General features: G+C 36.0%; 1 protein-coding gene across 1 annotated transcript; it reads left to right on the top strand.

Annotated features, from left to right (window-relative positions):
* The first annotated feature begins 3,432 nt into the window (after window positions 1–3,432).
* Window positions 3,433–4,181, top strand: LOC149845849 (zinc finger protein ZAT11-like). The gene has a single exon (XM_089997755.1). It carries the CDS (start codon window positions 3,503–3,505, stop codon window positions 3,941–3,943), a length of 441 nt encoding a protein of 146 aa, XP_089853881.1. The 5' UTR covers window positions 3,433–3,502; the 3' UTR covers window positions 3,944–4,181.
* Window positions 4,182–24,748: the final 20,567 nt, after the last annotated feature.

The following is a 24,748-nucleotide window of genomic DNA, read 5'->3' as shown; positions in this document are numbered from 1 at the left end:
TAGAGAATCAATGTTCACCAAATTCCTTCCATTGACTTGCATAGATTGTGAGGGAAGCCGAACACGCATGAACATAGTCAATTACCAGAAGGTTTTTGGTTGGTTTATTGACGTACAAAATGCTTCTTTGAAGCTTAAGAATTTGTAATATTGGTTTGGACAAGAAATAATATTTGATATATATTTGCTAATTTGTAATAAATTCACGTTATGTCACTAATGACACAATTACGAGTAGTGGTTTGGCTCACTTGCACTAACTAAACTATGTTTCAAGTAACCTATATATATATATATATATATATATATATATATATATTGCGTCATAGTGAAAATGTTGTGATTACGGCACTCTAGATGCTGGGGTACCAGTCTAGGTGCTGCTAATGACAGATTCATAAAGACTAGCTATGTCACAAACATACGTGGATGCAACTATACTAGGGGTGTCGACCGTGATTGCTACTTATTTATTTATTTTTATACGGTTTCATATTTGTTTCACAATCGTATCTTGCTTATTTGCACTCATTTCCTCACTTCTGCTTCACTCATCGCTTATCGTATTCGTTTGATTTCCTGATAACTATGGTACAGGATGCGGGTGAAATAAGGGTCCCATAATAATAATAATAATACATAATTTTTGAGTTTGGTACAGACTTTTATGAATATGAAACAGAACTAAGTAAACTATACATCCAGATAGCACCAAGATGTAATGATATATGGAGAAACTATTGGTAGAATAACGTGAAGAGAGATATTGCAGAATATGTGTCAAAGTGCTTAATATGTCAATAGGTCAAGATAGAACAATCAGAGACCTAACATTACACTATAGATGATCGAGATACCTCAATGAAAGTAAAAAGACATTACCATGATTTTGCTTTCTATTTTTTATTTATTTTTATGTAGTTTCATAATTATTTGACAATCTTATCTTGCTTCCCACTTCATATTACCTTTTTAGCAAAAGGAACACATAATTTTGTGTTTGGATCACAATGATCTAGATTTCTGTCAGATAGAGACCTATATGAATCCAAAACAGCCAACTCGGGTATAAAAACAAAGATCCAAGTTATATTCTGGTTGGATTGACGTCAATTTGACCCGGATATTAATCAGGTCGGGTCTGGGCCGTGATTTTTTGTCAGGCATCCCACATGACCCAACCCTTCGTATATTCGATTTTTTCATGGCGGGTTTGTTTTTTCTGACTGACGTGACAAGAGCCCAAACTTGAACCCACCTATGTGTTATCTAATCAGGTTTAGCTACATACCCAAATGGGTCGGATACCCAATTAACCTTGACAGCTATCTTCAGCCCCCCCCCCCCCCCCCCCCAAAAAAAAAAAAAAAGAAAAAAAAAAGAGAGGATATGACCTAATTAACCCCCAAGCTCCAACTTGGATCCAACCAGACCCGTAGAAACTTCCACACTGAAGAAGGATGGGAGTTCGACCTATTCAATGGGTCCTCTATAAGAATAGTAAACGGTTGGACGAAGAGTATCTGTTGTATTAAAAAAGCCAAACGGGTCCATCCCTCAACCACCAGACCACGCCAACCTTCTCAGAACAACAGCGTACACGGCACCAAGGTACGACTACGCGTGCGTGCTCACCTGTGTGGACGCAGGCGTCTTTCTCCAACTCGTTTCAAACCCTATATGAATATTTCAAAATAAAATACAAAAATAATTAGTTGAAAATAATATATATATATTTTTTTAATTTCTAATCAGCTCCAGGTGAGAGCTTACACTTCCACCCCAGGTAATCGCCAAGCTTCGAGCTCCGCAGGGGACACCCATGGGATTTGAACCTAGACTGCCCGCCAAACAGTCTAGGCCCAAACCCCTTGTGTCCGTTAAAATTTATCAACCACCAGGTGTACTGGTGTCCGGGTTGCACGTGTGGTAGCAGATGTGGTGAGAAGGTGCTGCCCTTTCATCATTCCCTACGGGGGTGATGGGGTTGCACGTATTGGAGCGGGCGTGGGGACAAGGTGCTGAATCCTTCATCCCAGGTTCGATTCTCTAGGGGTATGCAAATGCCTTTAATTAACTAATGAGCTCCATAAGGGCTCCAGTGTTGGTGACCCCACTTGGGGTTTTAACTCACAGGGAGGGGGACGGGCTCATTAAGTGACCTGGTTCTTGTTAAGGGGTTCCTTGTCATCAAAAGATTTACCGACCACAATTATCAATCCTAATGAGTCAGCAGTGAGAAAAATAAAATAAATAGTGTAATTAGTTAAAACAAGAAATATTTGTTTCAAAACATATAATTAATATGGTTAAGGGTAAGTAGTACGACGACCTATCTCACTGTTAACTAAGTATTTTTTTTAAGTCATTTAGTATGGCACTAGGGCATGCTTGGAAGTGGCAAAACTTCTAGAAAATCCGAGTGTTCATACCACATGAATGAAGAGCACATTGTGTATGAATAATTGGTTAGGTGAAATTTCATCATTATTTCATGAACGCCTTAGACGGACAAAATTTTCATATGTACTTTTGGTAAACTTGTATAAAGATATGTTCTTTCTAATATGAAAAATTTCCTCATTTGAAAGTCCATAGGAAAATTCCTTTTCTCTCATGTCTTACAAAATTTTCACATTTTTCCCACTTCCAAACGTGGCTTAATTGAGAGAGAAGCTGTTGGGAAATCATTAATTAAATAATGGAAGAGAGAGAAAGATAGGGGTGTCAACGGGTCCGATTCACCCGAACCAAACTCTATAGAGTTCAGGTACAGTGATAAATAAGAAGACACATTTAAGACCTGGGTCCAGATCTGAAGGTCCTATTAATACATAGATCTGAGTATAGTTTGTGAAATTTTATATCAGATCAGAGTTCTGATTAAGACTCATAATTTTTTAATGTGAAAATGATAAAAATTATTATTTTATCGGGTATGGTCGGGGTCTGGTTCATGTAGTTCTTATCAAGTCTGGGTATGGTTTTATAGTAGACCCAATTAGACTCTAGTCTAGACCCGATATCATAACCAAAAATCTAATCCAAAGTCTGATTGTACCTGAGTCCGAATCAAACCCGTGAGAGAGAGAAGCTGTTGGGAAATCATTAATTAAATGGAGAGAGAGAGAGAGCATTCATCATTAATCGACATTAATTAAATGGAGAGAGAGAGAGAGAGAGCTGCTGGGAAACCATTAATAAAAACCGTGGAAGTTTCTTCCTTACCAATGAAGGTTAAAAATGAGTTGGATAAACATTTGACTAGCAAGCTTACTGAGGGAAGAAACTTTGCATTACCAACACTACAAGTAAACAACAATATCTTTGTTCATATCCTCATCTCCCAGCAACACCTGCGCTGCACATAGTTGACAACGACCTTTCTCTCCAACAGATGCATATATAAACACACCACCCTCATCTACCCACCCATTCTCACCTGACCATCCATTCTTTCTTGTTTCCTAAGCAAAAAAATTTCATTCCCAAGCAAAAAACCATGAAGCGTTACATTCATGAAGCAGAGGAAGGAGAAGAGTTGGAGCAAGCGAAAGCTTTGTTGCTCTTCTCCCACGCCATAAGGACAAGGGCGTCGCCGTTTAAGGACTATGAATGCAAGACGTGCAACCGGCGCTTCCCGTCGTTCCAGGCGCTAGGCGGCCACAGAGCGAGCCACAAGCGGCTGAGGTTCGAGGCAGACGACGAGCATGATCAGACTCACAAGGCAGCAACCGGCAAGCCCAAAGGGCACGAATGCGCCATCTGCGGGCTCGAGTTCTCCATAGGCCAGGCTCTCGGTGGCCACATGAGGCGCCACAGGAACGCAATTGAGCTCGTCCATCACGCACCCATCGCCAAGAAAGCAGATGACAAGAAGGCTCTCTTCTTGGACCTCAACTTGCCTCCTGTAGAGGACTACCCAACCTGCGTTTTCGGTTGACTGTTGAAGATGGGAGCTTTACGCACTAGATTTTTTTTGTTTTTCTTCTTTTCTTTTATGAAACCATATAGTGGATTATTTAGGCCATAGAACACCGGGATTCGTTATTCTTTTTCCATGTAATTTGGTAATAATTCATAGTGTAGGATGTGTACGTACATAAATGAAAATTTCATATTTTGTTGCTTTCTGTCAAAAAAGAAGAAGAACAAGGTGGATGAGATTCAAAATTCAGATAGATATTACCCATGTGTCGGGTGAATGCCCACTAATATATTAACCATCTTTTTGTAATGATTTATAGTTGTGAATATGATTTTTTTTATCGTATAGTTGGTGTTCCTTCTACTCCGTTGTCACGCATAAAGCCATTGCAAGATGGGTGTAGACCGTGCAGTGTTTGGCATGCAGGCATCCGTTCATTGGGCCAAGTGCCTTTGGAGCAGATCAAGTGATCTGCCAAATCACTTATAGAAAAGTGATTTTGGCATCCTCTCACCGTCCACAATGTACACAACGACCATGAGGTCCTTGTGGGGGGAAGCAATGGACGGTGAAGATGTCAATTCTCTTTCGATTTGACAGATCACCTGATCTGCTCTCCAAGTAGACCACATAAAACATGGAAAATCGCTTAGTCGTGTAGCAATTTTCTGAGTGAAACACAAACACACAAAATCTCTATGAAGACAGCTATTTTCTGTGTTATATATAAAACATAGAAAATCGCTATACATACAGTAATTAATTTTCTGTGAATCGCTACAAGTGCAGTAATTTTCTGTGTTCCCGAACACTGGATCTGCTCTGGCCTTTACAAGGTACTCAGTACTGGATCTGCTCCCGCATGGCCAAGAGATGCAAAAGTTTGTCCAGTTTCGAAGATTAGGATGGCCATCAAGCAGGGGCGTAGCTAGGATTCATGTGAGGGGGGGTCTAACAGGGGTGTAGGAAAAAAAAAATTATTTGTGTGATAGTCGGGGGGGGGGGGGGGGGGTTCGGGGGCAGCGCCCCCGAATTTTTTTTTTTGAGATAAAATAAAAAATGGCTACAATTATTAATAAAAATCTATTTCATATGGACAAATCAAACTATTTGCTGCAGTCAGAGCTGGGCTGGGCTACAAAAATGGATAAAAATCTATTTCATATGGAATCAGGGCTGGGCTAGGACCGGGCTTTAAAAAAAAAAAAAATTTAACTGTTAACGTCATGCCCTTTGGGATGCATGTAAGATCCGTACAACTCATCCTCTCATGCATCGCTGTTGGGTGGGATCCAGTCATCCCCAAAGTCATAGGCTATTGTCCAGTTTTGATAAACTCTTTGATAAGAGTCCTGCCGGACTCAAATCAACATAAGGATTGAGTAGAAATCGTTGGGCAAGGTTTTACTTAGAAGGAATCCAATCGCGTCCAAAAGAAAATGGTAACAGCAAGAACAACCTGTTGGTCACACCATACTGTGGTTGGCCATGTTCACGCATGGGTAGGAGAGAGGTGAGCTCACTCTCTCTCTCTCCAACGCTTGAACCACCCGGTAGTTGGCCTATTCAAATGAGGCACATTCAAATATGCTTCATTTGAATAAACATAGAGTGAGTTAGTTACCCATTTTTTCTCTTTAGAGAAAAAATTAGATCTATTTTGTGGGGTAACGGCTATCCACGAGAGGAGTTCACCCAGCAACTCTCCTTTATTAAATGAGAGGTTCTAACTCAAGCAGATCCATTTGAAAATTTCAACTAAGAGATCCTCCATAAAGAAGGCTTGTTACACATTTTTACCCCTACGCTCCTTTCTCGATCTTCAACTACGCACAATGGGTTAGTCAATCCCTTCAGTCGTATTAAAGCACAGACTCCTGTTGTTCGTCGCAGTTTCACCTCCAACTACCTATTCAAAGTCGTTGATCATCGATCACAGTTGTAGATTGACTCTCGAAGCTGCAAATCGCCAATCACAAAAAACAGTCACAAGGAAACAACGATCATGGTTAGTATATTTTTTTTTTTGTATGGGGTTGTCAAAATTGGAGGGGCCTTACCGCGTCCGAACTGATGAACCCTCATCCCTGTAACTGGATTTTCAACCACAGTCGGTGGAAATCTGAACACTGGAGAATATATATATATATATAACATAGAAAGGATTTTTTTTTTCAGATTAAGGGTGTCTTTTTTTTAAAGGTTGTAACTGGTAGGTCGCTAGATTTCGACGACCTATGTCTCGAAATCTAAAATAACACAGTAATAAAAAGAAAATGAAGAGGGAGGAGGAAAAAACCCCTCTGACTTGCAAGAGAAGAATCTGAATCAGATCTGTCATTGAAAAAAAAAAGATTTTTTTTTTAACCCCTCTCTGGATTTTTTTTTTTCTTATAGGGAGGAGTAATTGAAACCCCATCTCTTTGTTTTTCCCAACAAGGGAAAACCCCTCTTTGGATTTGGGGTTCCATTTTGAAAAAAAAAGAAAAACACAGACCTCGAATTAGGGTATGCATCCAGCTACACAGAGGTCACCGGTTTCCTTTAAAAAAAAAAAATTTAAGGAACATTTTTTTGCTGTCGTCGAGAGAAAAAAAATGACCTCCTCACCAAAATTTTTTGTTTTAGAAGAGGCAGACCCAAATCGGGATCTGCATCTACCTTCAAGAAGTTGCTGGATTCCAATGACCTTGGTCACTGGGATCAAACGTTCGTTTCCTACAAAAAAAGGGGAAAACACGGTAGGTCGTGAGATACCGACGACCCCTGTTCTCTGAAAAAAAAAGGGGGGAGGAGGAAGATCACCTATATATCATTTTTTTTTCCTCCGTCAGTGGCGTAACTCCCTATCTTCGACGATTTTTCTATTTTTTTCTTAAGATAGATCAGAGGTAATACACCTCTTTTTGTTTTTCAATCCACCAGATTAAGGTCGCCAAAGGCTTGGAGAAGTCGGAGAAGTGGTGGGTTTGAAGAACGCTTGTAGAAGGTAAACAAATGAAAAAAAAACTTGTTCAAGAATAGGGTTTCTCAAACCACTATTTCCGTTTATACTCTTTCATAGACAATTTCACCATTTTGCCCCTAGTCTTTTTGATAAATACCAATCATATCCTTTTCTGGTTCATTTAGTAATTTGCTCATATTCTTTTCTATTAATTCCACTTATATCCTGCTTTTGTAAATTTACTTCTTTGCCCCCTGTTAATTTCAAAATTTATGTTTGTACCCTCTGTTTTATAAAACAAGGTCATCGATTTTTGGTAAATTTTAGAAAAAAGACCTGTACTCTGAAAAATACCGTAGTCAGGGTCCTATCTTTCTGAAATTTCTCAGAAAGCCCCTTGATTTTTTTTTAATCTTGAAAGTTTTGTTTATTTTTTATTTTGGGGGTTCAACTTTTCGGTACAGACCTCTGACTTTTCTAAAATTATAGAAAAGTGCTTAGAGTTTGCAGTTTACCTCATAAAGATTTTTTTAATTGAATTAAGTTGAAAATTTTGTGTTTGTCGTATTTTACTTTTATTTGCATAACAAATATGTTTAATTCATGACAAAGGGGTATTGAGCCATGAGTGTACTTGTTTGTGAGAGTTTTATTGTTTTGACCCTTCTTTTGTATTGGACGGATATTATAGTGGATCCCCTCACACATTTGTATTGGATATAAGGATCCATGGATGGTGAATCGGGTTACATGGAATTAGTAACGATACTCTAGTCATTTGAGTTCCAAGTATAAAACTCATAATTTTTAAGGATTATTAATAAATAAAGAAATTGTTTTTTTATCTCCAAATTAGAAAAGTTTTTCTAGCTTTTGAAATTTATTTATTTATTTATTACATATTCATTTGTTCATTCAAGCCAATCAGGATATAATTTGCATTTATAGAACTATTTTGAGCTATAAATCACTATATATATATATTATATTTAAATATATTTTTGATGAAGTTTATAAATTATTGGAGTATATTTATGTGTTATTGGGCTTTTGATAATGATTTATAGGGTAATTTGCTATTTTTGGCTAATCTTGTTATAATTGTCATTTTTTGAGTTTTTGGCATTTGTGATCGTACACGAAGGGTTTGTTGTATTGCTTGGGTAGCGGTCTTTACAGACTTTGAAACTTCTCGTTCTTTTGAGTTTCGATTCATTATTCTTCACATTATTAAAGTAAGATACCTTAACTGAACTTATAAAGAGCATGTTTAAGCACTAATTGTGTAAGCATGATGTTGCACTGAATATCTAAATGAATTGCAAATACAAGTTATGCTCACACACTTCACTTAGTTGTGGATATCTAGAACTCTTGTGATTGTAGTTCAGAGATCATGTTTGTCATGATTGTAGTTAGCGGAATATGAAGTGTGTTTGCTGCAAGTACACATGTGTGTGGGTTTAAATGACTGTGCACTTATGAATGTATAATATGTATGCAATGTGTATCATCATACTTTGGTTTGTGCAAACTATGTTGCTTTGTGTGTTTGTATGAATTTGATACATAGTGCACATATACCTACTATGGATATGTATAAGTCGTGTTCGATGCATACTTTGAATGTTATATATATTGTCTTGTCATATGATGGAGTCATTTATTCTTGTATAGAAGAATGCATGTGAATGCTATAAATTATTTTGAACATGTATGACTTGTTTGCTTGAGAAATATATGCGTATGATGTATGGTAGGATGGTCAATGAGATTTTGACCAACCCTTACACAATTATATCTAAGGTGATATATCGATTCATGTGGTGAAAAATGCATATGACTTTTATCATGTGTATAAATCTCGAACTACGTAAGAGTTATGTATGTTGAGGTTTAGTTGCTTCGTATTATGAAATGTGCATGTTCATGTATACATGCATAAAACTTATATTTTATTTACGCATGCTTCGAGGTTCAATTTATGAAATACAATATTCTTTGTGGCGATAATATGATGTGTAGGATAATATGTTTATGTATGATATGATTTAAATGTCACATGAAATGAAATTATGAATGCATGCGATAAATGTTTAAGTTCAATAGTGAACTTTGGTTCATGAAGCCTTATTGGTTAAATGTATGATTTATAATTTTAATGCCATATGAAGTGATGTATGATGTGATGCTTTGATTGTATACATGCTTATGCCCATGTTGATGGCTATCGACTCTAAGAGTGGTCAATTGTATTGATGTATGTATCACAACAGTTTTCATTGGATATGGTATCTGTTGAGGAATTGCTCCCAAAGGATTCTCTGTAAGGGTGTGCATGACCAACTCAGGTAATCCGGCTAGAGTGGTAAGTCTATGTAAGGAAGTGCATTGTCCAAGAGCGGGTAGCCCACGAAGACAGTATATTCCTGTAAGAAAGTGCATTATCCAAGACCAGGCAGACCATCCGTTTAGGGCGGTAACTCCTTGTGAGGTTATACAATTCCCAGAATAGGTGATCTGGCGTGAATTTTATAAATCTCTTTTATGAATAAATGAAATGTTATGATAAATTATGATGATCTTTTGAGTTGACTGAGATAGCCTGTTATGAATCTATAGATTTGGCTTTTCTATTATAGCATGACTATATATTGAACTCAGATATAATAATCAGATCCTTAGTGATTTTAGATCTTGATATGAGGTTATGATTGTCATGCTTATGTTAGCGTATAGGTGAATGACACATCACGCCTATAAATGACTAGTTTTAATTTATTAGGTGAATACATCACCCCTATATAGTTTCATTGCAAATGATTGTATTATGATTTTTTGAGTAAATATATCACACCTATGTATCATGATTGATGTGTATCATGAATATCTAACTAAATTACTTATAAGGTATGTACATGTGTTTCACGTTGGAATGGTCAAATGTGATTTGACTTATTGTTTATAATAATTATGAATGCATATAAAAATGATGCAATGATCTGAATTTCTTATATATATATATATATTGATTTATTTATATGATGACTTGAATGCATATAGATTATGCTTTATTACGTGAGTTAAGGTTAAATAGAATATTAAGTGATGAAATGTTTTTAAATGCTTTATGTTCAAATGCTTGAAATGAATGACTCATAGGACGTTGTTCCCTTGTCTATCACTTGACGATGGATGAATAATATATCTTTACCTTTAAATGCTTAATATGTTTTCTTTAAGTTTGAGTTTGTGTTGCTTTACCAGACTTTAGCGAGTCTGACTCCATTTTATGGCGGACAGGTAATGCAGATAAAGTATGATGAGTAGTTGGAGTGAAGGGTTGGTCAAGCTGCATCCTCAAGGGTTTACTCTTACCTTGCGATCTTGGTATTCATAATCTTTTTGTTTTAAGTACTTGATCATGTAGAGACTGAAGTATTGTTTTTATACTCTGATTTGAAATAAAATTAAAACTCTTTATATTTCCGTCTTATATTGTACGTGGTTTGAAATGTATATATCCCGTACATTTTGATTTGATTGTTATCTTTAGTGTAACCGCGCCTAAAGTCTTAACCATTTTTAAAAATTGTTTCCGCATTATAAAATTTGATTTACTTATACTTATAAAAAAAATTGATCTCGAAATTTCAATATTTGAACTATAATTAAGGTTAAAATTTTTGGGGGCGTTACAAATGGTATCAAAGCAGTTTGGTAACAGTGGCTACGAAATGCGAGTAAGATGACTGTCACAAGTAAGGTATTTGTTTTTAAATCCTGTAGATGCACATATATCAAAGGTGTCAATATTAAATGTAAAAGACCTGTATGATTTGTGATGTTTGAAATGTTGTTGATGTTAACTTAAAAATATGTCTAAGACTCATGTTTATTTTGTGATCGTTTCTTCGCCAGATGGTTTGGGTAAGAAGGGTCAATGACCTGATGAATACTCCCACCTATTTAAATGATTGTATAAATTTTGAGGATGAAATTTCTTTTAATGGGTAGAATGTAAAACCCATAATTTTTAAGGATTATTAATAAATAGAGAACTCAATTTTTTTATCTCCAAATTAGAAATGTGTTTCTAGCTTTTGAATTTTATTTATTTATTTATTACATTTTCATTTGTTCATTCAAGCCAATCAGTGTATAATTTGCATTTATAAAACTATTTTGGGCTATAAATCACTATTTATATATATATATATATATTATATTTAAATATATTATATTTAAATATATTTTTGATAGAGTTTATAAATTATTGGAGTGTATTTATGTGTTATTTGGCTCTTGGTAATAATTTATAGGCTAATTTGTTATTTTTGGCTAATTTTGTTATAATTAATATTTTTTGAGTTTTTGGCATTTGCAATCGCACACGAAGAGTCAATTGTATTGCTTGGGTAGCGGTTTTTGCGGACTTCAAAACTCCTCGATCTTTTGAGTTTTGATTCATTGTTCTTCACATTATTAAGGTAAGATACCTTAACTGAACTTATAGAGAGTATGTTTAGGCACTAATTGTGTATGCATGATGTTGCACTGAATATCTAAATGAATTGCAAATACAAGTTATGTTCATACACTTCACTTAGTTGTGGATATCTAAGACTCTTGTGATTGTAGTTCGAAGATCATGCTTGTCATGATTGTAGTTAACGAAATATGGAGTGTGTTTGTTGCAGGTACACCTGTGTGTAGGTTTGAATGTATGTGCACTTATGAATGTATAATATGTACGCAATGTGTATCATCATACTTTGGTTTGTGCATACTATGTTGCTTTGTGTGTTTGTTTGAATTTGATACATGGTGCACATATACCTACTATGGATATGTATAAGTTGTGTTCGATGCATATTGTGAATGTTATATATTGTCTTGTCATATGATAGACTCATTTATTCTTGTATAGAAGAATGCATGCGAATGTTATAAATTGTTTTGAACATGTATGTCTTGTTTGCTTGAGAAATATATGCGTATGATGTACGGTAGGATGGTCAATGAGATTTTCACCAACCCTTACACAATTATATCTAAGGTGATATATCGATTCATGTGGTGAAAAATGCATATGACTTTTATCGTGTGTGCAAATCTCGAACTACGCAAGAGTTATATATATTGAGGTTTTGTTGCTTCATATTATAAAATGTGCATGTTCACGTATGCATGCATAAAACTCATGTTTTGTTTACGCATGTTTCGAGGTTCAATTTACGAAGTGCAATGTTCTTTGTGGCGATAATATGATGCGTAGGATAATATGCTTATGTATGATATGATTTAAATGCCATGTAAAATGAAATTATGAATGCATATGATAAATGTTTAAGTTCAATAGTGAACTTTGGTTCATGAAGCCTTATTCGTTAAATGCGTGATTTTATAATTTTAATGCCATATGAAGTGATGTATGATGTGATGCCTTGATTGTATACATGCTTATGCCTTTGTTGATGGCTATCGACCCTGAGAGTGGTCAATTGTATTCATGCATGTATCACAATAGTTTTCACTAAATGTGGTACCTGTTGAGGAATTGTGATCATGCATATATTTCAGGGTTAATTAACATTAAAATATGCATGATTTTATGAAAAAATGTTTCAAAAACCCAATTTTATGTTAGTTTTCAGTAAATGAGCTAAAATGATTGAAAATTAGAGAATGCCTAAAAAAGTAGCTTTATTTTGCAGTTTAGTACATATTTTAATGTTTGTATTTACGTACTAGTTGTAGTTGTTAATAAAAAATTAAAAAAATAAAGAAAATAGAGAAACATAGTTTCATTTTGCAATTTAGTTAAATCATTTTGGTTTTCTTTATAGAAAAGAAGAAAAAAAATATATTAAATATATAGATTAGAATAGTTATATTTTTTAGAAAAAAATAATAATCAAATGAGGTTTTGAGTTTTTAGCAAATAAAAACTTTTAAATAGTTAGTGTAGATTTTTGAAAATAAAAAAATAAAAACAAACCATTACACGGTTTGTGATTTTTGAAAATTGAAAAACTGAAAAAAAAATAATAACCAAACCGGCTGGAACCGGTTTGGATTTTTTTTAAAAACTAAAAAAAATTTCTGTTACAAACCGGTTCCAACCGGTTTGGGGTTTTAAAACCCACGAAGTGAAAAAAATTTGGTGTCTTCACCCTGTGCGCCAAACCCAATCCCTCTCTTTCCCCTCTTTCCCTCTCTTCCCTTTCTTCTCACCCGTTTCCATTGCCGGATTTCCTTTTACCCCTTCTTTTCCCTCTCTTTCTTCTTCCTCATTTTCATCTTCCTCAATCCGGTGGTGGAAGTGCTTCAGTCCGGCGGCAGCGCACGAGGTGGAGGCCACCTCTCCCTGATTTCCTCCATTTCACGATAAGTCTAATTCCTCTTTTTCTTCTTCTTCTTCCAATTCCTCTTCTTCTTCTTCTTCTTCTTCTTCTTCTTCTTCTTCTTCTTCTTATTCAGATCTTCCTCCTCTTCTTCTTCTTCCGATTTGTTTCTTCTTCATCTACTTCTTCTTCTTCTTCTTCCATTAATTCTGTGTAAAACAGAATAAAAAATAAAAATAAATAAATAAATCGAGTGTGATTTTCATTTTCATCTTCTTCTTCTTCTTCAGCTTCGTTAATTTTTTTTTCATTTTAATTGATTCTCCAGCTGTGTTGATTGTGAAAAACAAAAAGAAAAAAAAATCGATAGTTTTGTTTCAGATTTTTTCCTTTTTCTGTTCATTGTCTGATTTGTATTTTGTTGAGTCGTTACTTAGATCTGTATTTTAGTTTCATAAGTAGTTCATTATTTGTTATTGAATTCTATTTTTCATTCATCACATAGACTAGATTTCTGTTTGATAGTTCGTTATTTTCCTGTTTTGAAATTTCTGTTTGCAGCATGTTCTTATTTTCCTGAAATTTGTAATTTCCTGTTTTTCTTGCTTTTACATTCATTCTATGCTTTCATTAAATTCATTTTCCAGTTTTCCATTTCATGTTTTCTTTTTCCTGAATTGTTAGTAATTTTACAGTATTTTTCATTGCATTAAGTTCCTGTTTTTTTTCATAAATGTCTTGCATTGCATTAACATTCGGTTTTATTGTTCATTTGTTAAATTTCTGTTTCTTTTACTTTCTTTTCTGAAATTCATGTCCTGATTTTCCTGTTTTTTTAATCATCTTCCTGCTTTGTTTTTCCAGTTAATTTATGTTTCTTTACAGTTCAAATTTACTGTTTTTAACTTTTTCATGTTTCTGTTTTTTTTATTTTGTATTCAATTTCTGTATTGTTCAGTTTTATATCTCTTGCCTTTGCCTATTTAATTGATTTTTTGTTTAGTTTTTAGTCATTTCCTATTTGTTTTTCTTTACATATTGAAATTCTTGATTTTCATTACATTCTTGATATTTTCATTTCTTTCAATTCTTGAAATTTTAATCTCATGTTTTGTTTTCATAATTAGCTTACTCTATTGTTAGATCCTAGTTCATTGAGTTTTAAGTAGTTGTTAGTTAAGTAAATGATAGGTAATTAGCATTGTTAATTGCTTAATAATCAGTTAGTTAATCGTAGAATTACTTAGTTATTTGTCATTAGATTGCTTTCATGTTTTAGCATTGAATTAGCATAAACTTTGTTTAGTATAGTTTTTACTTTTCTCTCTTGTACTGCTCGTGTTCCTTTGAATTGTGCAGGATAGCACAGGACTGGAGCAGAAGCGATTACGTGACACGAAGTACGAAGAGTAAAGCTTTTTTTTAATGTGTTGCATACGGAAAAAAATGTGTTTGATAATGTGTTTGATAATGTGTTCAATATAATAATGAATGTGAAAAAGAAAATGAAAGATAATGTGAAGGCTTATATGGATTTAAAAGTAATATGTAAAAGACCAAAATTGAAACTCAAAGAGTACAATGACAAAGTATTGAAACCAAAGTCAAGGTACATGCTTGGACTAGATCAAATAAAGCAGGTATGTCAATGGTTAAGACAATTGAGATTTTCACATGGATACGTCTCTAACATTGCTCGGGCTGTGAAGATAGACGACGAACAATTTTATGGGTTGAAGAGCCATGATTGTCATGTCTTTATGCAACGATTTGAGTAGATTTTTTAGAACATTGTGTGCATCAAAAGTCATAGTATCTGAGGTAAAGAATATCGAGAATTCTGTCGTCACTACTATTTGTCAGCTAGAAAAGATATTTCTGCCAGCATTTTTCGATGTTATGGAATATTTGATCATGCATTTGCCATATGAACTAAGGGTTGGTAGTCCTATGCAATATCGGTGGATGTACCCATTTGAAATGTATATATTTTCTTATATTTTTCTCTTTAATGCTATTGAGAAATTTATTATAATCCGAGATGTATATTTTTGACAGATGCATGTTTGACCTCAAAAAAAAGGTTTGAAATAAAGCAAGAGTAGAGGGCTCTATTTGTGAGGCGTACACTTTAGAAGAAATTTCAAATTTCTCATCTATGTACTTTGAACATCACATTCCAACACGTTACACATGCCCACTTCATAACGATGATCGGGAACAATTTACTGTAGCTGACACACTATCGATATTTCAACCACTTAGGCATGCCTTTGACAGTTGTTGGTCAAGACTCTTGAAAGATCGAGAGAAAGACGTAGCACAAATCTATATCTTTTTAATTGCTCAGTGATCGACCCATACATCGAGTAAGTATATGTAGACGCAACACAAATCTATATCCTTTCATATTCTATATGTGCATACATGGTTCGATAATATAAGTATTTGTAAAGTGCAGACGATTTGATCTGGAGTTACGAAGAGAACTTTCACATCTCACTGATGCAAAAGTACAAAAAGAACGTGAAAATAAGTTTGTGTCATGGTTGAAAGAGTTGGTAAGGACGATGATGTACATTGTCTTTGTGTAAACAACAATAAGAAATATAAATTGTATCACGAGAATTTTTTTCGATATTTATGTTTTAAACAAAAAAATTTAAATTTTTTTTATTGTTTGCGATGGATATTATCCTTCGCTATTTACTATCGGCGTCCAATTTAGTGACGGATTAGGGATGAATATTAATCCGTCGCAAAAGTGAATCGGCCAATGTTTTTGTGAAGGATTTTAATTTGTCACTAAGTTTGTCACTACAATAGCGATAGAAGTGACAAATTTCGTATGGATGTATGTGTGGTTCAACTTGCACATAAAAAGGGGGGAGAGAGAGAGATGCACAATTGGCCGGGGCGGCACACGATGGCCCGACCTCCAAACCCTAAACTTTATAAAACAAAACAGATATACAATGATCCTTGTAATATCAGAGATATTACAAGAATGCCATTAATGAAGTTGTATTGAGCATGTGTTTCATTTAACATGTGTATGGATCTGGATCCAGATCCATACGCAAACTGTATTTTAACACCCTCCCTCAAGTTGTACGTGATTTTGGAGCATATACAACTTGCACTTCAATAGCCAAAATTGACGTCCTGTTAACCCCTTGGTAAACAAGTCTGCCACTTGATCTTCTGTTCGAACATGACGTAGTTCTATCTCCTTTATCTCGACTTTCTGCCGTATAAAATGTTGATCAATCTCAATGTGTTTTATTCTGCTATGCTGGATAGGATTACATGCAATGTTTATTGCGCTTTGATTGTCACATAAAAGAAATGATCGAATAATTGTCTCCCTAAGATCACTCAATAAGTGTCTAATCGATGTGGCTTCTGCCGTGCCTGCAGCCATCGATCTGTATTCAGCCTCTGTACTCGATCGTGCCACTGCCTTTTGTTTTCTGCTGCTCCAGGACACTAAATTGTGTCCAATATATACACAATATCCAGAGACAAATCGTCTCTCATCTGGATCCTCTGCCCAATCTGAGTTTGTATAAGTGATGAGTTCATGTCCTCTATGCAGATTATCGTTCTTGCGATAAACAAGTCTGTCTCCTATAGTTTTTTTTAAATAGCGTAGAATGCGCTTCACAGCTTCCATATGACCCTCCGTTGGAGCATGCATAAACTGGGATACCTGATTGACAGCATAAACTATATCAGGTCTGGTAAATGTCAGGTATTGTAACATCCCCATGAGACTTCTATACGTTGTAGGGTTGACACAAAGACGATCATCTTCAGAGCTCAGCCTTTGATGTAATACGCTAGGAGTGCTGACTGGTTTGCAATTCGTCATCCCGGCTCTTTCCAGAAGGTCAAGAGTGTATTTTTGTTGCATGAGTGTCAATGTGTCTTGTTGTCTATCAACTTCCACACCAAGAAAGTACCACAACTCCCCTAAATCTTTCATCTTGAAAGTTTTCATTAAAAACTGTTTCACGTCTTGCACATGATTATCTGAGCTCCCAGTGATCACAATGTCATCAACATATATAAGAAGAAGTATAACAATGTCTGCCTTTTGGTAAATAAAGAGTGAGTGATCCATAGAGCATCTTCTAAAACCATAACTCTGAATTTGCATAGAGAAACTTTCAAACCAGGAACGGGACGCCTGTTTCAACCCATACAGAGATTTTTGTAGTTTGCACACCTAGGCAGTAGGATCCTTCTCGGCATAACCAGGAGGTTGCTCCATATACACTTCTTCCTTTAAAGTTCCATGCAAAAATGCATTTTTAACATCCATCTGGCTAAGGCTCCAACCTCGATCGACTGCTAGGGATATGATGACACGAATAGTACCCATTTTGACTACCGGACTAAAAGTTTCATCGTAGCCTTCACCATATTGTTGTGTGAATCCTCAAGCTACAAGTCGCGCCTTATATCTGTCAATACTTCCTTCTGGCTTATACTTTGTTTTATAAACCCATTTTGAGCCAACTATATTCTTTCCTTATAGTCGAGGGACTATTTCCCAAGCCTGGCATTCATGAAGAGCTTACATTTCTTTATTCATAGCTTCAGTCCAATGACGGGATTGAAGAGCTTGATTAAAACAAGTGAGTTAATCCTGTTTTGTCAGCTGAGACATAAACAACTGGAAATCAAGGGAGAAGGTCTCATAACTCACCCATCGTTGAATAGGATGCTTAATGCGTGACGGCCTTTGAGCCGGATCATTGGCGATGCTTTCCACATTCCTCGGCTCTGTATTTTTGTCTCGTCTAGTGTATATCTGTCCAGAGAAGCGTTCTACTGGGGGTGGCTCAACTGGAGACTCAACTGGAGATAATTCAACATGCATCTGTGAGTCATTCAACTCCCTACTCAAGTCAAAGGAAGGACAATTTGTTTGACATGTTTCTCCTGTATTAGCAAAAAGATCTGCGCTCATCCATGGATCATATACTTCTAATTCTCGAGATGGCAACGCTGCAGAGTCATTGACTTGAAAATTTCGTTCGTCAAAAACAATATTTCTGGAGGTCCTAATACGTTTTGTAGTAGGGTCATAGCATCGATAACCTTTGTATTCATCTGCATACCCAACAAATCTGCACTTGACAGCCTTGTCCTGAAACTTATTTCATAGAGATGAATCAATATGTACATAACATACACAACCAAAAACACGTAGCTCATCGTAAGAGGGATGTTGCCCAAATAAAGTACAATAGGGAGATTTCTGATCCAAAAGTGACATAGGAAGACGATTTATGATAAGAACAGATGTGTGAAAAACTTCTGTCCAGAGACTAACGGGCACATTGCTATCATGTAACATGCTCATCACGCTCTCGACAATATGCCTGTGTTTCCTCTTCGCAACCCCATTTTGTTGAGGAGTATGAGGGCAAGAAACCTGTCGACTTATTCCTTTATACCGAAGAAAGGCAATAAACTCATTCGATGAATACTCTCCTCCACCATCACATTGTAAATGCACAATATCACAAGAAAACTTTGTTTTGACCATTGAATGGAATTCCTGAAATATTTGAAAAACTTCATGCTTGTGTTTTAAGAAATATATCCAAGTATAACAGGAATAGGAATCAATAAAGACAACATAGTAACGACTGCCAGAAAAAGAAGGAATAGGTGTGGGTCCCCAAACATCGGAACAAATAATCTCAAATGGCTTTGAAGCTCTTTTATTTATAATATGAAAAGGAAGAACATGGCTTTTGCAAAGTTCGCATGAAGAACATTTATTATTATTATCAAAAAATGAACATAAACTAGACTCTGGAAGGAGACCATCAGATACAAGATTTTCAACGAAACCCCGACTACAATGACCCAAACGACTATGCCAAATATCTGGCTTATTACAATGAGATGAATTAAAAACTTCCAATGAAGAGAAAAACAAATACTCTGAAGGTGAAGACACTGAAGAATGCTTGGACAACTTCAACTGGAGGTCTGGGACTGAAGGCGAAGACACTAAAGGAATCTCCTTGAAGACGTACATGTTTCCTTGTCGCTCCCCCTTAGCGAGCGTCTCCTTCGTTCGTAGATCCTTAACATAAACAGAAGAGGGAGTAAATTCGACGAAAGAATTCATATCGTCAACAAGTTTAGCTACAGAAATAATGTTCTTTTTAATATTAGAAGCAAGAAGGACATTGAACAAGTGAAGTGAGGACTTTGACATAGGGATATGTGCATTGCTAGTATGACTAATGGAGTGATAAGTTCCATCTCCCGTAACTATACTACCTTTTTCAAAATAAGGCAATAAGTGAGATAACTTACCCGCATTACCTGTAACATGTGTGGCGGCACCTGAATCAACATACCATTCACCTTCTTCATTTTGCTTGATCGTCATCTGTGACAATGTTGATAACAAAAGTTGTTGCACATCTGTGGATGGCACTTTTGTGTCCACAGTAGTAGCTGATTTATTCTCAATTTTGTTTATTTTTTCTTTATTCTGTAGATTGAACCAACAATCAACTTTCACATGTCCTCTTTTGTTACATAAGAAACAAGTGGGCACTCTCCTCTGATTCCTTGTATTAAAAACCCCTGAAATATTAGGTGTAGGCAAGATACCACATCCTCCCTGCCCAAAACGTCTGCGGTCTCTGCCTCCTTGATGCCCTCCATTCCCTCGTCCAAAACTTACAGAAGTGTCCATGGCCAAAACTGAATGAGGACGAGCTGATTCATTTCCTTCTGCCCTTTGTTTCATAATCATCTCATGCTGGAGAAGTTTCGCTTGAAGGTCGTCAAAAGTGGGCAAGTGAGGAAGGCATGATAAAGTTGTGGTAAACATGTCAAAATCAAGACCCAATCCATTGAGAAGTTGTTGAACTTTATCTTTATCTGCAATAGCACTTCCAATAACCGCCAATTGATGAGTAATACTCTTCAAGCGGCCTATGTATTCCATGATTGTCATGGAGCCTTTCTTCAAACTTTGAAATTCATTTTTTAAGTACATAACTCGGGCTTGTGATATCTAAGAGTATGTCTGAGACAACTTACTCTACAGATCCGCCACAGTGCAATCATCTGAAAGAGTAACCAACACTTCTTGAGAGAGTGTTGATGTAATATAAGCAACCAAAGACTGATCCCGCTTCCTCCAAGTTGTATACTCTGGATTCTTAATAGAAATGTTAATTATGTCACCCTTCTCATCCTTGGTTTCCTGCAAAATAAGCCATGGTGGTATAGGAACTAAACCATCCAGATGTTCATCGAGATCCTGACTTCGTATAAAAGGAAGGATTTTCCTCTTCCAAGTCAAAAAATTAGAATGAGTAAGTTTTTCTGTAACGAGCTGACTCAAGAAATTTGCAGAGGGATTGGATGACGATGAGTAATCCATATCAATGAGACAATGAATAAGCAAACAAAACGAATGGAAAGAAACAAACAGGTTTGAGAGTGTAAACTGTTATAATCTGCCTATAGGCGTTGCACAGGGAACACTAAAATAACAATAAATGAAAGGAAAAATTTCTGGAATCAAAGAGATTGTTTGCAATTAAAGAATGAATAAAAATGGTGACTACAATAAAAAATGAATCAAACAGGCTGCAATCAGAGAGGGGAACACTTATAAATGATGACTGCAATGTGGCTGCAGTCATTGATGTTGAGGAAAGACTGACAGACATTGATGAACGAGAATCAGCAAAAAAAAATGTGAAATTAGGGTTTCACGTGAATCTCGATTCAGTAATAAAGAAGATGCAGAAATCGATATATAGGATAAAATAAAACCCAAAATGAGGGCAAAGAGATATATTTTTTTTAGGGTAAAGGAAAACCCAAACCGAGAAGAAAGGCCTTTAAGAACAAAAATCAATATTCAGGATTTGAAGAGAATATCAAGAGAGAGAATGAGAGAAAGAAAGATGGAAGAAGAGAAAACAGAATATCAAAAAAGATGGCAGAAGAAGAGAGAGCAGAAGAAAGAAGCAGCCAAGCCTTTTATCTCACCTCGATGAATAATCTAGAATCAAATGTGCTCTCTTACCGTGTTAAACAGGTAGCGCCACCACCATAGAAGGAGCAAGAAACTGTTTCTTTAGATCTCGCTGAACACGTTGTTTCTTCAGATCTCGCTGAACACGCCTCTAATAGGATTCCGCAACCCCGAGCTCTGATACCATGACAAATTTCGTATGGATGTCTGTGTGGTTCAGCTTGCACAGAAAAAGGGGAGAGAGAGAGAGAGAGATGCACAATTGGCTGGGGCGGCACACGATGGCTCGACCTCCAAACCCTAAACTTTATAAAACAAAACAGATATACAATGAACCTTGTAATATCATAGATATTACAAGAATGCCATTAATGAAGTTGTATTGAGCATGTGTTTCATTTAACATGTGTATGGATCTAGATCCAGATCCATACGCAAACTATATTTTAACAGGAAGTAGCAACAGATTTTAATCCGTCACCAAACCAAAATCTCCGTATATTAACGACAACCTTGCGACGAATCATGGCATTCACTAATTTATCGCAAATTAGTGACAAAATGTACGACAAATAGTTTTCGTCGCTAATTAACGATTATAATTTTGCGATGAAAGTTATCCATCGCTAAGCCGACGCTAATCCGTTACTAAACTGTTTAGCGGCGGATTAGCAACGGATTGAGGTTGTCGCTAATCCACAGATTTCTTGTAGTGGTGGCAAGGGATGCCACATGTGGGTTTCAAACTTTTGGCATCTTGTTAACTTGGTGACATTCAATGGAGCCCTTGTGGGCGCTAATAAATTGTTATGCAAAGGAAAATGTGAGATCATGAGAAGACCAAGAAAACAGAGAGACTATGTAGCAACTCCTGACCAGCAAAGTTTACCACAATGCTCTAGGCTTCATTAGAAAATGTTAACCAAGACAGGTTTATGATTACCAAGCTGGTCCAAGCATTTTCAGTCAAGGCCAACCTATGAGTACATTGACCTAACCATTCATCAAACCGGTTAGTCCTTGGTTTTATATTGGTTTTTTATTTTCATGAAGGTAGGGAAATTAACCACCCTCAAAATCAAAAATCAAAGACCTAGTCACGCTAGCTAAGTCTTCCGTACTTATGATTGTTGTCCCGATAGTGTGAACCCATGACTCTCTCCTTGCTCTCAAAGAGTCGCCAAGCTTCAGCTGAGCAAGGGCCTTATCCCTCTTGTCCTAATTAATGCAAGGGGCTGATGCTTATGGGAATGGAACCCTGACCACCCGTCTAGTGGCCAAGGTCCCCAAACCACTTGGGGTTGATTTTCTTATTAGTTTGATGCATGGAAATATGCTAAAAAGAGAAAAGGAAACTGTTCATTAAGAGTGAAGAAAAAGTTAACCAAGAAATGCGGTAGTTAGCCATGACATGTACAAACAATATTTATTTTTAATAATTTGTAATTTAAAATATATATTTTTTATATATTAAAATATTTAAAATGATCTTTAATAAATTTAAAAATTTAAAAATCCCATCCTCGTCCTTTTTTAAAAAAATAATTGTAAATTCGTGTTTGTGCCTATGTGAGATAGATGTCTAACAGAAATCAAGTATTTAATCGAGCATAGCATTATTGGCTCCGTCAGACACCCAGCCTGGGTCCGATTAGATAATCGGATCCTAATCGGGCTGGGGCCTTATGTAAATTACACAAAGCCTGACAGGCCCAGCCTGTTAACTGGGTCAGGCCTAAAGCGCCTGGCCTGAGCTCGAGTATAACTGAGTTGGGCTGGGCTCGGGCCAAGACATGAGTTGGGCCCTAATCGTGCAGGGCCCATGGCCACCCCTAAACATAACATTTCTAATCCAATTTGGATGGTTTGATATTGGAAGCCCTTTGCCAGGTCCATCTGAATATCTAAGCAAAATCTGAAATTGGTTATAGACATTAGACATAGCCTACTAGGTGGGCTCAGCTAGGTCAGGTACCCCACTAGAACCCTTCCAGTCCTACATCCCTCTTATTCTGCAATCAGTAGGTCCACTGAAAACTCTGTTCAAGCCTTAGTACTTTCTCATACCGTTAGTACAGGTTGGTACTCGATGCAAGTATACTTTCGTAAAAGTGCATCAGGTCGATATGTGTGTCCAATTTGAATAGGATCACGGTGCACCAAAGTCTGATTTAAGGTATCAGTTGACTCACATGGACACAGACACAATACAAGCCATTTTTATATATAAAAAAAAATTATATGACTGATATACAAGGAACTACAGAAGAAAAAAAATGGTTTCCTGCACATACTGTTGATTGCTGGATTGCGGCTGTTTCTTTGGATACATGTGAGATGGATATTTGATATGCAGTCATCACTATCTTGTTGTATATGCACCTATGCGAATGCAGTGGTCAGGAGGATCTCTCCATAACCCTGCAACAATTCAATAGGCATCCTAGCGCAGCTACGAAACTAGAAAAGTATGAAAAACAGAAAATTGACAGAAAAATCACTGAAAATATCTCATAATTCATTTATCTTTGTCTCTCTACAATGAATATTTATAATGAAAAAGGAAAACCCTAGAAACCCTAATAGACTAAAAAAAAAAACAAAATATATCCTAAATTAAGATCCAAACTAAATAAATACAAAAAAATCTTAATAATGAGAATATATTTAAATGGACCCTGTAGACCCAGTGGTGACTCGCTCATCAGCATGTCACAATCACAACTTAGAGGGCATGTCATGGGTGACACGAGTGGAACGCACTGACATTATTTTTGATTTTTAATATTATTTGAAAATTTAAATAATATATCAATAAAAAAAATTTGGTATATTAAAATTTCAAAAAATAAATTTTTTAATTGATTACAAATTAAAACATCCGTGTTGCCATATCTTATCTTACAAAAACTTTTTAAACTCACATTGAACTCCAGTTACGCGTCAGGTCATACCCGTGTCTTTGTAAATATATTTAGAAATTGCACATTTGAATGACAATTGGACATGTCAAGCTATCACTTTGCAATAAAGCTATGGCATGGAGGCCTTCCACCCTAAAAGCAAATTGTCAAGACATCTCAGACATTTTCAAGAAAAATGAAGGTCAAAATTCACTTCCTCTTATCTTGTGTGAAAGTGAAGCCCAACCCAACATTTTCAGATTTCCAATGCCAGGGTTAATTCCATAACCAAACAGAGAAAAGATAAAGCAAAGAAGGGTAAAAGAAAAAGGGAGGAAATATTTGAAAAGCAAGAAGAGATAAGTGGAGTGACCACAGGGGGCTAGTGTGCTCCACGTCACACTGTCACGTCTCTTATCATCTCTTCTCCCCCACAAATCCCCTCCCACCCTCTCAATCAAATCTGCCACTGTCCATCCCTACATCTCATGGATTCCTTGCCACCACAAATCTAACGGCTGAATTTATCATGACGACATTTCCCACTTTGATTAATGAAATGCCACATAATGCTAAACATACAGCATAAAA

The sequence above is a fragment of the Nuphar pumila genome, chromosome 2 (genome assembly GCF_984573655.1).
Source record: "Nuphar pumila chromosome 2, dmNupPumi1.hap1.1, whole genome shotgun sequence".
NCBI lineage: Eukaryota > Viridiplantae > Streptophyta > Magnoliopsida > Nymphaeales > Nymphaeaceae > Nuphar > Nuphar pumila.
The sequence above is the reverse complement of the archived record's forward strand: the minus strand, read 5'-3'. Positions and strand labels throughout refer to the sequence as shown.

What these genes read in the sequence shown, in the direction of transcription:
- LOC149845849 (XM_089997755.1), top strand. Translation starts at nt 3,503, where the DNA reads ATGAAGCGTTACATTCATGAAGCAGAGGAAGGAGAAGAGTTGGAGCAA.